Below are 14542 nucleotides of genomic sequence, written 5' to 3'. Positions count from 1 at the left end.
CACGGGGACACGGCGCGGCCCCTCGGCTTTTGGGTTATTCGGGAGCGTTATTTTATTCTTGCCTTTTTTTTTTCTTCTTCTCTCCGGCCGCCGCCGCCGCTGTAAAAAGCAGCTGTCTTTCTGTAAAAAGGAAAATTCCACCAGCCTTTCCCGCTGAAGTGACAGAGCTCAGCCAATCGGGCCGTGACCTCCCACCCGCGGGTCGGAGGTGACCGCCAAGATGGCGGCGGCTGCGGAAAGGCCGCGGCGGGCGCGCTGCTGAGGGAGACCCGCGGGGCCGACCCTGCCCCGGGCCCGGCCACCGCCCGGCCCGCTCCACCCTCTGCCAGGCCTTTCCCGGCTCTCAGCGGACGGCGCTGCCCCAGCCGGCGCTGCCGGGACCGCGGGCCTCGGTGCCTGCCCGGCCGTCCTGGCCGCGGCCCTCCTGATTCCGTCGCTCCCGCCGCCACTGGCAGCTGAGCCGGTTGTTTTCCGTAGTTCCCGTGGAGAGGAAGCGCCTCTGAACTGGTTCCGTAAGCTCAGCAGACCGAGGGGCTGCGTGTGCACCCACGGGAGGTTTTGTACAAACACTGCTTGGTGGTGGTGCTGTGGCGATGGCGCTCACTGGAGCTGAGGATTCCTGACTGCTGGGGGTCACACATCGCTGAGGAGATGAGAGATCAAATACGGCGTGACACGGGGGAAAATCGAAGGACCCGCTGAGTGAGGATGATGTTGATGCCAGTCTGACGGTCAGCAGAGTGTGTTTAGTGCTGCGGTTCAGGATGAATAGGAAGAAAGGAGACAAAGGATTTGAAAGCCCAAGACCCTATAAATTATAAGTATCCATTTTTTTAAATTGCTATACTTCAAACCAATGTACACTGAATCAGGCCAAAGGCTGATTAATAATGATTTATTTAAGAAGGAGCTGTTGCTTGTGGTGTAGCTTGCATTCAGAAAACGTGTGTTGCAGATGTATGTTTGAGTGTGTAAATGGACTGTCATGGGCAGCAAGTCTGTCAGCCATGCAGTCTCACGAGGATATTTACATTATGCCCTTCAAACTTTGGACATTTCTTTGGACAGTGTCGGTACTAAAGACCATACTACGATGCTCCATATGTAATGCAGTGTCAAAAAGCCCTTTTGAGTTAAGGGCTTTTTATGTGTAAAAAAAATGTTTTGCCTTTGCAGCAAGCCGCTTTGTTAAGCAAATTGTCGTTTTCACACATTCACTATTTGGATTGTAACCAAGCTACAAAGCAGTTGGTGGTGGATTTCAGTGCATTTTAATAGATTTCTTGTTAAACCTCTTTGCTTCCTTTATAAATCTGTTACACAAATGTATTTCTAAGTAAAATCAGTCTTCTCATACACACTTAACGTAAGTAATGTCTGAGTCCATTTTTAGATGTAATTCTCTTGTAAGAATTTTTTTATCTCACCTAAAGCAATGTCAGTTCTTAATGCACAGGATATATGCAGATAAAGCATGATGTGCCACAGAAGTTGAATTATTTCAAGGTTTTGTCTTGAGTCATTAAATGCACTGCTGTAGAAATGACACCCACTACAGAAAATTGCATAGAAATAACGTACAGGATTTTTAAAAAGTTGGCATTATATTATCTCCTACCTTTTAAATCAGTTTTATTTGCCAGGAGTTCTAATACGTCACTCAAAATTTAAGCAAATGCATTTGACTAGGATAAAATACTTATCTTAATTCATGTATTAGCATTATTTTAAATTATAAATTCTTATGGCATGCTAATCGTTAAAGCGCATACTGTATCTTTTAATGTGTAATACCTGCTTATATAAATTATGTATGAGTGTCAACTTTCCACAGGTCTCTGATTGCAAGTCTTACAGCTCATGCTATTACTGATACTGCTCATCACTACAGTGTTAGACTTGGACACTGCCATTTGTAATTCTTTATTTTTACATACAAATAGGTGTTGTTCAAAAATTATGTTATCTTCCTGTATTACTGGTAATGTTCATCCTGGTATGATACTGTGTTTGATTTTTTGGGGGACTTTCCTGACATTGTGGATAACTTCTATTCATTATTTGGTTTAGACCACATAAAAAATTGAGTCAATCATTAATGATTTTTATAGAAGTATATTCTACTTGCAGTATTTATGTACATATATCCTCTGTGGCTCTCTGTTAAACTGGGTTAAAGTAGTATTTTAAATGCTGGCATTTGTGCAAAACCTTACTTTTTTTTTGTTTTTTTTTTTCCAGCACAACTCATCAAGTAGTTTGTATCAACAACATAAATTTTCAGAGAAAGTCTGTCGTAGTAAGTATTTCTTAACAAAGTGTGAAGTAGAAATTGTCTGGATTTTCTTCATACTTTTAGAGGAAAAAACTGCACTCACAAACTATGCTGTTCAGCTACTTTATATGTTATACATTCTAATCTGATGCTTCTCATAAGTCTGTCATTGCTTGAGATAAAGTTCTTTCTAATTGTGAGCACTTCTAGAAAAAGATTTCAAAATGAAAGCTGCTGCATTGTAAATATTACAGAGCAATTTGCAGTTCAGAATTCGTGCTCACATTGTGTTAGCTGATATTTGGGATAGGCTTACAGAGTTTTCTACCTTTTATGTGAGTTCAGTTGGGCTTTGAAGAGACTTTCATCATTTCAGGCCTAAAGTCCTCAAGGGTCTTTGTCAATTTACATATCTGTTTAAAAGGATTCTGCTTAGGTTTTAAGAATTCTTGTCTCAAGTTCAAGTACCAAAACATAATGATGGTAATAACTTGAAATCTAGTCAATAGAGGCAGGTTTTTTCCAGTAAAACAGGCATGATTGTCAGTCACGTTGAATTTTTTGTTTTGTCTGTTTCATTTACAGCTGCGAAAATTCACCTGTTAAATGGCATGAAGGAAAATGTAGAAAATCTAAAGGGCAATTCATTTTCCTTTTTAAATATGAAAATATAATCTTTATACTAATGATTTTTAAAATTTGTATCAGTAATAATTTTTTACCTCTCTCTAGTTTTTAAGTTGTTAAAGATTTTACAGAAGATTTTGGTTTGTGTTTTCATAGGGTTATGTGGAACTCACGATATTTCCCACAGTGGCAAACCTGAACAGAATCAAGCTGAACAGTAAACAGTGCCGGATTTACAGAGTGAGAGTCAATGATTTAGAAGCAGCTTTCATCTATAATGATCCAACACTGGAGGTCTGTCACCATGAGTCAAAGCAGTAAGTGGTGTGTTTAAGACTCTGCAGATGTAGTGTTTTCTGTTGCTCTTAAGCATAACCTATTCTCTTTTACAGTTAAGTGTTACCTGGTAATTTCCTAATGATAACTTTTGGTCTGGTCTAATTTTGGGGAAGTATTTTGGCAATAATTTTGACTCTTACACTAATCTTCTTTAGAATTTCTCATGCTCATACATCTTTGTATTATTTTGTAAAAGTATGAAAAATTTTTTATAAAGTACTTGATGGGGAAAAAAGGCCTTGGATTTGATCTGTGTGCTCGAGACAGACACTGTGTATTCCTTTTTTCATCAGTTATGCAAGAGCTTCAATAATTCAGTTTGCAAATACGGTGTTCATTTATATAGGACACTGAATTTATTATCAGAGTTATGAAATTTTCTTTGAGTCTTGATACTGAACCACTTGAGTATATTAATTCTGTAATTCTGTTTGCTTTGTGACTTGATGTTTTTGTTGTTGACGCTATTGCTCATGTCAAAAATTCAGAATCCTTTATTGCAGGGATTCTAGACTGTTGTGAAGTGCTAGAAAGTAAAGCTTTTGGCCTTTCCTAAGGAATCAAACTTTCATCATTTATTGTTGTAGATAACAGTATAAGTCCTAGAACCTGAACTCACTTCAAAATTTGAAAGGAAAAGTTTCAAATTTCTTCAACGTCTCATATTGAAGAGTATGTTTAAAATCATTCTGTATGTTCTAGGGAACTGATATGGGAAGGGGCTTTAGCAAAAGATCTTGTAGACATTTCATTTTTGGTGAGAGCATGATGGGCAAATGTTTGCCCTAGATAATCTCTTTTGATTTGCTGGAACATTCATATTCTCACACCTTCTTTTGGCCGGCTTGGTTGAATTTACAATTTGCTGAATTGTTGAAAAACTTCTAGTGCAAGTGTTGTTTAACAGCAGCTGATAAAAAAAATCAGTCCTTTAGGCTGCAAAAGATTGGCTGAAATAATCTAGTCTAGGTCCTTTCATATGGGGTCAGGTAGAGTAGGTTGCACAGGGCTGTGTCCATTTGGGTTTTGAGTATCTTTGGGGATGGAATCTCTGCAGTCTCTCCAGTGTTGATGACTTTCTCCAGTGTTGGTGACCTTCCCAGTAAGAAGCATTTCCTCGTGTTCTGATAGAATTTCATGTATTTTAACTTACATCCACTGACAGGAGCAGACACAGTGGGCACGAACTGAGACATAGGAGGTTCCCTTTGAACATCAAGAAACAGTTTTTACTGTGAGGGTGACTGAACACTGGAATAATTTATTCAGAGAGACTGTGGAGTCTCTATCCTTGGAAATATTCAAGTCATCTGGACATGCTCCTGAGCAAGTGGTTGTAGGTGACCCTGTTGGAGCTGAGGGGTTGGACTAGAGGACCTTCAGAAATTGCTTCCAGCCTCAGTCATTTTGTGATTCTGTAATAACTGGAATCCCGTGTAACTACTGGGAGATGTGAAAAAGGAGCAGCATTTCAAATTATAAGAGTGAGCACTCCCATTATGTTAAAAAGGGGATTAGGGGAGAGAATTCTGTCATTTTGTGGAGAAGGTGAAGGTTTTTTTGTTCAAACTATTCAAGCTTAATGGAAAATCTCTGTATTTTATAAGTCTTATGTTATTCATAGTTATGAAAGACAGAGGTCACTAAATATTCATAACTAAAAACTAGTGTGCCTCTTTCTGTATCTCAGAAGTTAAAGACAATGTGAGTTACAAAATCATAGATGAAGTTAGCTGTATTTTTCCATTGAAATGCCTGGTCACAGTTAAATACTGCGTCTCTTTAGGCAGGATTACAAGCAGAATTACTAGAAATCTAAAAACTCTAGAATTAGTACCTAAAAAAAATCATCAGTGTGTTTTCTCTGCCCTTCTTTACAAAGAACTGCTTCTAGAAACAGTGGTTTGTGACAATAGTCTTCAGTCTTTATATCTAATCATACTACTGTAACAGTAGTCTTTATATCTAATCATCTGGTCATCTGTTCCAGGTTCTCATTTGTTATGGCAAGTTTGGTGATGATGTCCTTTGTACCCTTGCAGCTGAACTAGCTGCAGCAATTCTTTTGACCAGGGCACAGATTAGACATGATGGTTTGTTTCTGATCTTACAGGGATCGTTACCTTTTGCACAGTTTTCTTAAGTAGTCTGTTGAACTAGTAAATGGGAAATTAAGATGGTTCTTGGCAACCTGTTTATTTTAAATATTTTGTTTTCAATCTTTAGTTTTCCTTGTAGTGTGTAAAAAGTATAAGTTCAGGTTACAAGACTGTATATACAAACATTTTCTTTTGTTTTGAAAATGCTTTTAGTTTCTTAGATATTGTTTTCTAAAAGACTTAAAATCATAGAAGCATTGAAATTGGAAAAGACCCATAAGATGATTGTCATGTGTCCAACTGTCAACCCAGCACCACCATGACCAGTAAATAATGTCTTCAGGTGCCATGTCCATAAGTTTTTTGAACACTTTCAGGAATGGTGACTCCACCACTTCCCTGGGCAGTCTGTTCCAACCTTTACAGTCTTGTCTGTGAAGAAACTTTTTCCAAGTAGCTTATCTGGGGCATAAGGATTTAGAAAATTTGTTAATTTAATGGACACTTCCCTACAATTTTATCAAAGGTAAAATAATCTGAAGACTTCTTACTCCCTTAGTTAGGAACAGAATTCTATTTAAAATGGAAAGCCCTGTGTGGAGTAAAGATTAAAAAACCTGCTATAGTGTCTCTGACTTGAAAGGTTGTGCTGATAGGAGGTTAAGAGAAGCGGTTCACTGTTATGTTGTGCAAATTTTGGCATGAAAGAAAACAATTAAAAGAGGATTGAGAAATTCAGCTTTATGTATAACACAATTCTGGCTTCACTATGATGTTCTTTGCTACTCCTTGGTGAGATCTGTGAGATTACCTCTTTATATTATGAATTTAAATATTCAACTTGTTTTCAGTTGAAATAGTACTACTGCGTTTTAGCATCTTTGAGGAAAAAAATCATTGACACGTGGTCTCTGTCATTTCACATTTTCAGTGTTGAAGAAGGTGAAACAATTCTTTTCAATAATGTATTTTTTCAGTTCCCCTGAATACCAGAGAAACTCTTACTTAAAAAAGTAATTTAAAATTTGTGAAATTTGTAGGAAAGGTTAGAAGCCATTAATTAGCACATAAAATATATTTTTAGATTTGATGCCATTTTTATATCAGAATAGATGGATGAACTTAGATAATGCAGTCACTTCCTTCCTGACTGAGCAAACACCTGAACAGGGGTGTAAGGTATGAAATAATCCACAGTGCTTTACTGTGTGTGCACAAGATGGCAGAGAATCCCATTTTACATGTGCTTTTGAGAAGAGTTTCAAATCTTCTGGAGACTGCATGTAGTGTTGGAGAGTGTCTATTTGGGTCATGTTTTGGGGCTGCTCTTTTTGAGTGTTACATTTGTCTATCCGCCTCATCTTTCTTTTTATTGTAAATTGTTGTGTTTTGATTCCGTCAGTATAAGAGAAATAAGCTTGCTTTTTCTGGGCTATACTTCTACATTCTATGTAGAAATCCCAATGCATATTCTGAATACTGAAACAACTGCTTGTATCTCAGGCCTATTTATTTAAAACTGGCAAAGGAGATACATTTTTTTCTTAATCTTATGGTTGAGATTGTAAACTGTTAAATAGGTGCAGCAAAAGTTTGGGTGCAGTGGTTTGATCTGTAATAAGTGAAGTTTGTGATGATCCTGTTATGCCTGCTTACATGCTTCCCCTTTGTGGGATAATTAGGGTGCCAGGCTGAGAAGCTGTTGCATTTTACTGTTATTATTGTGTAAAGAAAGCTATGTTTTTGTATTGCTAGCTAATGTGCACATAATGCTTTCCTGTGTAGTGCTGCTTCATTTGTCTTTTTTTTTAGCTTGAAGGCTGTAGTATTTAAACATTACAAATATGAAAATGTTCTGATATCCTCTGACTTCACTGTTGCTTTAGTTACAAGCAGCAATAAGCTATGAGAGAGAGCAATGTGGTAGCCTTAAGGGCATGTCATTCTTGCAGTATTTTTTCTTCAGGGAAGTCAATGATCAAGCCTTTAGACTTTGTACAAAATAGAGAAATTTCTGGTGGACTGAGCATGTGTTGCCTTGCTGCAATAAATAGCCTTTATTTACACTGATACAATGCTTGTCTAATTGAAAATCCATTATAGACTTTGTTAGAAATAAACAAAGTGTCGTGGCCAGGACAGAGTTCATTTTTGCAGTAGTCAGGAGCAGGGAAAGGCTAAGATCTAGAGATTATTCTCCAGCACCTTGCCTCGTTTTCCAGGGACGGGAAGAAGGCTCGCTTCCAGATCCCATAGCGTGGCAGAGGGGTCAGGTATTTTCATGAGTTACCCGGGGTGAGCAATACCATGTGAAATATTCACCTCTTTTCTCATATGCCTTGTTGTTGGTATTGTTACTGTTACTGTTTGTTGTCTTATTTCACTGCTGTCTCTGGTAAATTGTTCTTATCTCAATCCATAAACTTTACCTTTTGTGGCTCCAGTTCTCCTCTGCAGCCCACCACCACAGGGGCAGGGTGGAGATATAGAGTGGCACCTGGTTTGAAGTAGTTGTAGTGGAAACACTAAACGGGACAATTCCTAGACCATGACACAAAGGTGCAGAGCACTTTTGAAAAGAGATAACAAGGCCCTTAAACATGACCAGGAATGAAAATTAGGTTTTTCAGCAAAGGTTCAAATCATTACCCTATTAATAAATCACCTATATGTGCATATATCATATCTTTTACATGATATATCATGTATGTACTCCAATATTAAGTGCTTATTCTATATGGGAAGCAAAGTAAAATAGTAATTGAATTACTGGTTATGAAGAGTAATGAATTAGAGACAGAGCAAATAACTTACTTTGCCAAGTTGATGTTAAGTACTGTAGGAAAACAGTGGTTTGTAGACTATATGTTTGGCACATACATTTGTAGCACTGGTGCAGCTACTAATGTGAAATGCTATGGAAAGTTTGAAATCAATTAGTAATATTAAAAAATAAATCTCTTTAGTATTGCTTCTTTACAGTCACTCAAGCTGCCTGCACTTGAGCTGTAATTAACAGTGTTTGGGGTGAATGCTGATAAGAGAATGTATCTCTACTGGGAAAAGACCATGAATACATATTTGTTTTTTCATTGTCAATCTACACTTAGCATTAGGAAAATTTATCATTTGGACTGTACATTTACCTTGGACTGTAACTTTTGGCACGTGCTCTGTTTTTCTTAAAATGGCCATATGCTGTTTATTGAGAATAGTTCAATCTATGAAAAGATTAATCTATGGTACTATGCCTTTAATGGATTCCTTTTACAATGAATCACCCATTTGAACTAGAACACTTCACAAAAATAGAAATATAAGAATAGACTTGTTTTCCATAAAATGTTAAGCTCTGGAGTCTCCCTTCTTTGCTGTAAAATCATAACCTTTTCCTGTCTGTGAACCCAGTGACGTTTAAAGTGTAGCCACAAGCTGATCACAATTCTCAAAGTTTGAACAAATTCTCACTGTATAGGAAAGTGATCCCTATCAATAATAGTCAATTTTCAAAAACAGTTTGGAGTAAAATTTAACAGTGTAACAGAATGTTATTGTGGTTTTCTGTTGCTGGCTTTTTTTGATTACTAATAGTTCTTAATCATGCAGACTCTTTTTAAATTGAGTTTTCCCAGTGGTATTTGCCTTTCTAGGGTGCCATTTGAAGGACAGCTTAAAGCAACTTTGCTTAGGGAGGTTCTTTGATCCCTCAGTATGACAGACTAAGGAAGTAAACCAGCTGAAAGCTGCCTGATTAGAAAAAAAAGACTTGCTTTCCCATTTGACACTTTCAGCTGCCTCTTTACAGGATCAGATGACCAGTAATCTCCTTAGTGGGTGAGGTAGTAGTGGTGCATGAGTGAGTCTTGGAGACAGCACATCAGCTGGAGTTTAAGTGGGCTGGAATTGTTCTGGAGGCATCCATGAAGTTATACTACATTCCAAGGTACAAACTCAACCTTTTCCTTTTAAAACTTTTTGGCATTATATCCTATCTTTAGGTAGAGTGAACTGTGAAAAAAAGAAAAGAAAAATGTATTTAAACTTGAGGTTTGTGAGTTTCTCTACTGAAATGATCCCATTTACTATTCAGAAGCTTTCAAGCAAAGTAGAAAAGTCTGCTGCTCCTGACATTCTTGCTAGTGGTGCCAGGGAATTTCTGCACTAATATTGCCAAAGATGAAGAACTACATGAAAGTATGTTCTCAATATATTTCAGAGTTTTAGCAAAATTTTTTTATAGTTGTGGAAGACTTGGAATATTAAGCAGGGTGTTTGACATACCTAGACTTAGAGAATGCTGCTGGTGGCATAGTTAATTACACTTTGGTCTACCAAGTTAGGTACTGTAATTTGAGTTGTTTTCTCTGTGGATGGTGGATGGAGAATGGTTAGATGAGAGCAAAATCCTGAAATGAGATCATGTCTGCTTTGTGTAGACTTCAGATTCCATGGAAGGTGGAGTCCCCAGCCAAAAGTTAATTTATTCCATTGTGGTGCAGTAATCCTGCACCTGGGTCAGGACAACCCCCAGTATCAGTACAGGCTGGGGGATGAAGGGATTGCAAGCAGCCCTGCAGAGAAGGACTTCAGAGTGCTGATGGATGAGAGGCTCAGCATGAGCATTTGCACCCCAAAATGCCAATGATGTCCTGGGCTGCATCGCCAGCAGTGTGGGCAGCAGGGTGAGGGAGGGGATTCTGCTCCTCTCTTCCACTCTGGTGAGACCCCACCTGCAGTGCTGTGTCCAGCTCTGAGGCCCTCAGCACAGAAGATCATGAAGCTGTTGGAGCACATCCAGAGGAGGCCACCAGGTTGGTAAGAGGGATGGAGCACCTGTCTGTGGGGAAAGGCTGAGAGAGTTGGGTTGTTCAGCCTGGAGAAGATAACAGCTCTAGGGAAATCTTACTGCAACCTTTCAATACTTAGAGGGGGCTTTATAAAAAGGATGGGGCAGACTTTTTAGTAGGGCATGTTACAGTGGGACAAAGGGTAATTGTTTTAAACTAAAAGAAGGTAGGTTTGGACCAGGTGCAAGGAAGAACTCTCTTACTGTGAGGGCAGTGGAACCTTGGAACTGGTTTCCCAGGTAGGTGGTAGATGCCCCATTCCTGGAAACATTGAAGGTCTTGTTGGACAGGACTCTGAGCCACCTCATCTAGTGCAAGAAAGTTGGACTAGATACCTTGGGAGGTCCCTTCCAACCCAGAGTGTTCTGTGGCTCTGTGATTCCATGACTGCTTTTTGCTTGATTGTGTCCTGCTTGTGCTTGGATTCATCAGCAGTAGCTAAATTCTGTGGAAAAGGTGATAAGTTAGTCAAACACTTTCTCTTCAGGTATAGAGTTGTGCAAGCTTTTGAAAAAGTGCGTGTACTGGACAATTAGAATTAAGAAAGATTTTGCTCCTGTGCTTTAAACAGTTTAGAAATCCATTTTGAAAAAGTATAAAAACTATCACATAAAGCTGTAAAAGCAGAGTTATTTTGAACTTGACTGGTTGTCCTCCAGTAGTTAAATATAATCACATTAAGTAATAAGGTAACATCCTGCTCATAAGTACTTTACAGAAGACATATGCTTGTTTCTGCTCATTTCAGTAGAAAACAATTAATCTAAGTCATAACTGAAATCATAATGATCTGACTTTGTAGTGAAGTGAGCAGTTAATGAGCAGCTGATTTGTAGCAGTGTGGGGTTTAGATGGTGGATGCTGCTACCTATTTCCCAATAAGCATCTCCTGTGGAAAAGCAGCTTGGTTGAGCATTCAGGCAAAGCAGTCAAGTCCACATGCACTGCTCACCACAGCTAGTTCAGCAAAGACAGGCAGAAGGGCCTTTTGTATGCTAAATTCCAGCCAAGGTTTGTTCCAGCACAACAAAGGGGAAATCAAAACAAAAGACCAAGGCCCTTGGTGTGCACAAGGTTGAGTGGGGTCAGTGGCCAATGGTCTGAGGGCTCTGGGGTGGTACAGAGGGCAGGGCAAAGGGTATTGCCCTACAGGGAAGACGGGGCTGGCCACCAAGGATACCACAACCAATGAGGAAACAGGGAAAGGAGAAACCACAAGAATTAGGAACACATGTGGAATGAAAACTGGGGTGGATCGATGCTGGGAGGCTCCATGGGGAAGTCTTCTCTTTCAGGCTAGGTGGAGGCTCTATGGTATGTTCTTCCAGGGCAAGGCCCTGGGGATTTCCCTGAGGGGTTCAAAGGAATCCACACTGATGCGTAGTTGCTCCAACCTGATTACAAACACTGTGTTTGCATCTTAAATAAATAACGGCACACTTTAAAAAAGAAGAATGTTTCAAATATAGCTAGAAACTAAAAAGTATAGCACATATTTCTGTGTTTGTGTATTAAGACCAAAACTCTTTAACATATTTTATGTGTTATTTACAAGTGCATTAAAAAACCCCTATTTCTATCCATCAAGCTAAAGGAGAAAAATACCATTGCCAAGCTAAAATCTTACATTTAGAAAAGCAAAATGAGACCAAGACTGCAGTATATGAGGACACAGATCTTCAAGACATAGCTTTATAATAAAGATACAAACATCCAAAATAAAAACCAGAATTTTTAATTTCTATTCCAGTAAATGTAGTTATTACTCTTATTGGCAAGAAAACAACTGAGCATTTTTCAGTTTATTGGGAGTTATTACTGTTTAAGTCTTTGATCACAGATCACTTCTGCAAGAGCCATGTTTTAAGTTCTGGTTGTTGAAATCTAATCTTTACTCCTTTAAAAACAAAACAAAACAAAACACTTGGTTGTCCATGCACCTTGAAATTCAGTATAGAAATTGTCTAAACTTCCAGAGTTGTTTTTTGTGGTTCACCACAACTGTACTTTAAGAATTAACTGCTATTTCTGACAGGAGGAATCTCAACTATTTCTCGAATGCCTATGCTGCCGCTGTCAGTGCTGTGGACCCGGATGCTGGAAACGGAGAGCTCTGCATTAAGGTTCCCTCAGAGCTGTGGAAACATGTTGATGGTAAAGAGATCATACTGAAAAATTAATTTAAGATGTCAGAGTTGTCAGCTACAGGTTTGCTTAGGAAGATAGCTTTGAAGGAATAGAAGTAGTGTTACATTATTTTATGAATTTTTGATTGCTGTTTCCTTTTTCCTCTCCACTTGAATTTTGAAAAATGCTTTCACTTTTTGGTAATAGGGAGAAGTGTTGCAAGGCTTCTTGACACTATATACAAACATACTCTTGGGTGGTCATGACCCAAGAGAGTACTTGGGGAAGTGGGAATAATGAAGCATACTGGGGTGTAAATTGTAATTTTGAAGCTGCCTACAATATATATGATCCAACCAAAAAATCGTTTACAAGGATATAGTTATATACATCTTTTTACAAAGCTCTACTAATTTTATGCCATCTCACTTCGAGGAATGATCATTTTAAAATTGATTTGGTGTGAAAGTAGACTCCTTTATAAACTGGCATACTAGATCCTGGAATAAGAAACCGTTTTAATAAGTTACTCTCCGGTGTTGTATATTTTCTTACTAGGATCTACTAGTTTCTTGTATTATTTCTTGCATGGTTTTATTGGTTTTTCCCATGGATTTATGAGACCTCTGAGAGAATAATAACACGAGACTGACTCATGCAATATTGTCAGATGCACCTTAATGGGAAAGACATTTTTGTTTATTTTAATTTTTGTGTAAGTTCCTGTTGCCTTACGTGCAAGCCTAGAAAGGAGAATATTCAAACATGTATGATTTCACTTTCCAATGTTTGAATGCCAAAATATGGTGACACTTGTGGGATAAATTTCAGCATATGCTTGAACTTCTTTGCTTGCCAATCTATTCATAGGTGAGATTTCTGTGAACCTAAACCAAAGTGAAGACACTTAAGTTACAGGAAAAATATTAACTATAATAAGAGATTTTAAGCAACTGCAAGTGATAATAACATGTCTTCTAAGAATGTGCCTGCTTCATAGAGTTTTTGGAAAAAATTTTTTCAGCAAGCTGCCAAGATCACGGTTAGCATACAGTCCATATAAATATGCTTTACTGTTGGGGAATTAGAAGATGAAATGTGACTCCAATTGCAGTTTTTATTAATTAATAAAGATTCTTGTAAATGCATCTCCTGTAAGTTGTGCTTAGGGAGGTCTCAGTTTTGTAAGCTTTGAGCTGTACTTTGTAAGTGGACCAGGAAGTCCATGAGAGTGGAGTGAAGTTATCACATAGTCCTCAAAGACCTAGAGTCCAAAACTGAGTTACTATTCTACAATGACTTTCATGTAAGTTGTATATACTTACTCCAGTTTTGGTCTTTGTGCTGCAGAGTTAAAAGTCCTGAAGGTGCATATAAACTTTTCTCTGGACCAGCCAAAAGGAGGCCTTCATTTTGTGGTACCTGACATGGAGGGCAACATGGCAGAAAGAGGGGCTCATGTCTTTTCATGTGGTTATCAAAATTCTACAAGGTAAGAAAACTGTCTTTGAATGTTAGATTTGTATTTCCTTTTTATTCTCAAGGTGTAGGAAATACAAATAATTTCTTTTAATTATTTCAAGTTTTAAAAATTCTAAAATTTAATTAGTGCTTGAAAGGAGCTTACTGATGTGAAGCAGCATCTAATGACTAGTAATTAGAATGTCTAGTCTTTATAGCTCAGCAGGAGGTAAAAGACAAAATAAGCTTGTAAAGCTTTATGAAGTTAATGTATTGTGGAAGTCAGTATGTCAGCATTCATATATTCTTAAAGTATTTAGGGATATAGTTTGGAACTTGAAAGAAAAATCACCTGTGAAAAAGAGAATAATTATTAAGTATAATTGTTAACCATTTTCCCCCCTAATCTTCACTTTTCTAGATTTTGGTTTCCTTGTGTGGATTCATATTCTGAGTTGTGTACCTGGAAACTTGAGTATACTGTAGATGCTGCAATGGTGGCTGTTTCAAATGGAGATTTGGTGGAAACTGTATACACCCATGATATGAGAAAGAAGACTTTTCATTACATGTTGACTATTCCAACTGCAGCTTCTAACATCTCCTTGGCAATTGGACCTTTTGAAATCCTTGTTGATCCATACATGCATGAGGTAATAATCTTCATCAAAGAAGCCTCCTTTTTTCTTTTCTACAGAATTACTGGTGTTTCATGTTGCAGTCAATATATATTAGTCCAAGAATGGGTATTTCTAGATCAGCCTTCA

The 14542-nt window shown here is 38.1% G+C and overlaps 1 protein-coding gene across 2 annotated transcripts in view; it reads left to right on the top strand.

The window, feature by feature from the left end:
• The first annotated feature begins 9 nt into the window (after positions 1 to 9).
• Positions 10 to 14542, top strand: part of TAF2 (TATA-box binding protein associated factor 2) — a 60862-nt gene continuing 46329 nt past the window's right edge. For both annotated transcript variants that reach the window (XM_030965194.1, XM_030965202.1), the window contains exons 1-6: positions 10 to 817; positions 2245 to 2299; positions 3059 to 3219; positions 12223 to 12341; positions 13665 to 13806; positions 14197 to 14428. In XM_030965194.1, the coding sequence (XP_030821054.1) occupies positions 765 to 817; positions 2245 to 2299; positions 3059 to 3219; positions 12223 to 12341; positions 13665 to 13806; positions 14197 to 14428 (762 nt within the window). In that variant the 5' untranslated portion in view covers positions 10 to 764. The remainder of the gene's footprint in view (positions 818 to 2244; positions 2300 to 3058; positions 3220 to 12222; positions 12342 to 13664; positions 13807 to 14196; positions 14429 to 14542) is intronic.

Source organism: Camarhynchus parvulus, chromosome 2, assembly GCF_901933205.1.
Source record: "Camarhynchus parvulus chromosome 2, STF_HiC, whole genome shotgun sequence".
NCBI lineage: Eukaryota > Metazoa > Chordata > Aves > Passeriformes > Thraupidae > Camarhynchus > Camarhynchus parvulus.
Note: the sequence above shows the minus strand (reverse complement) of the source record. Positions and strands in the feature narration are given on the sequence as shown.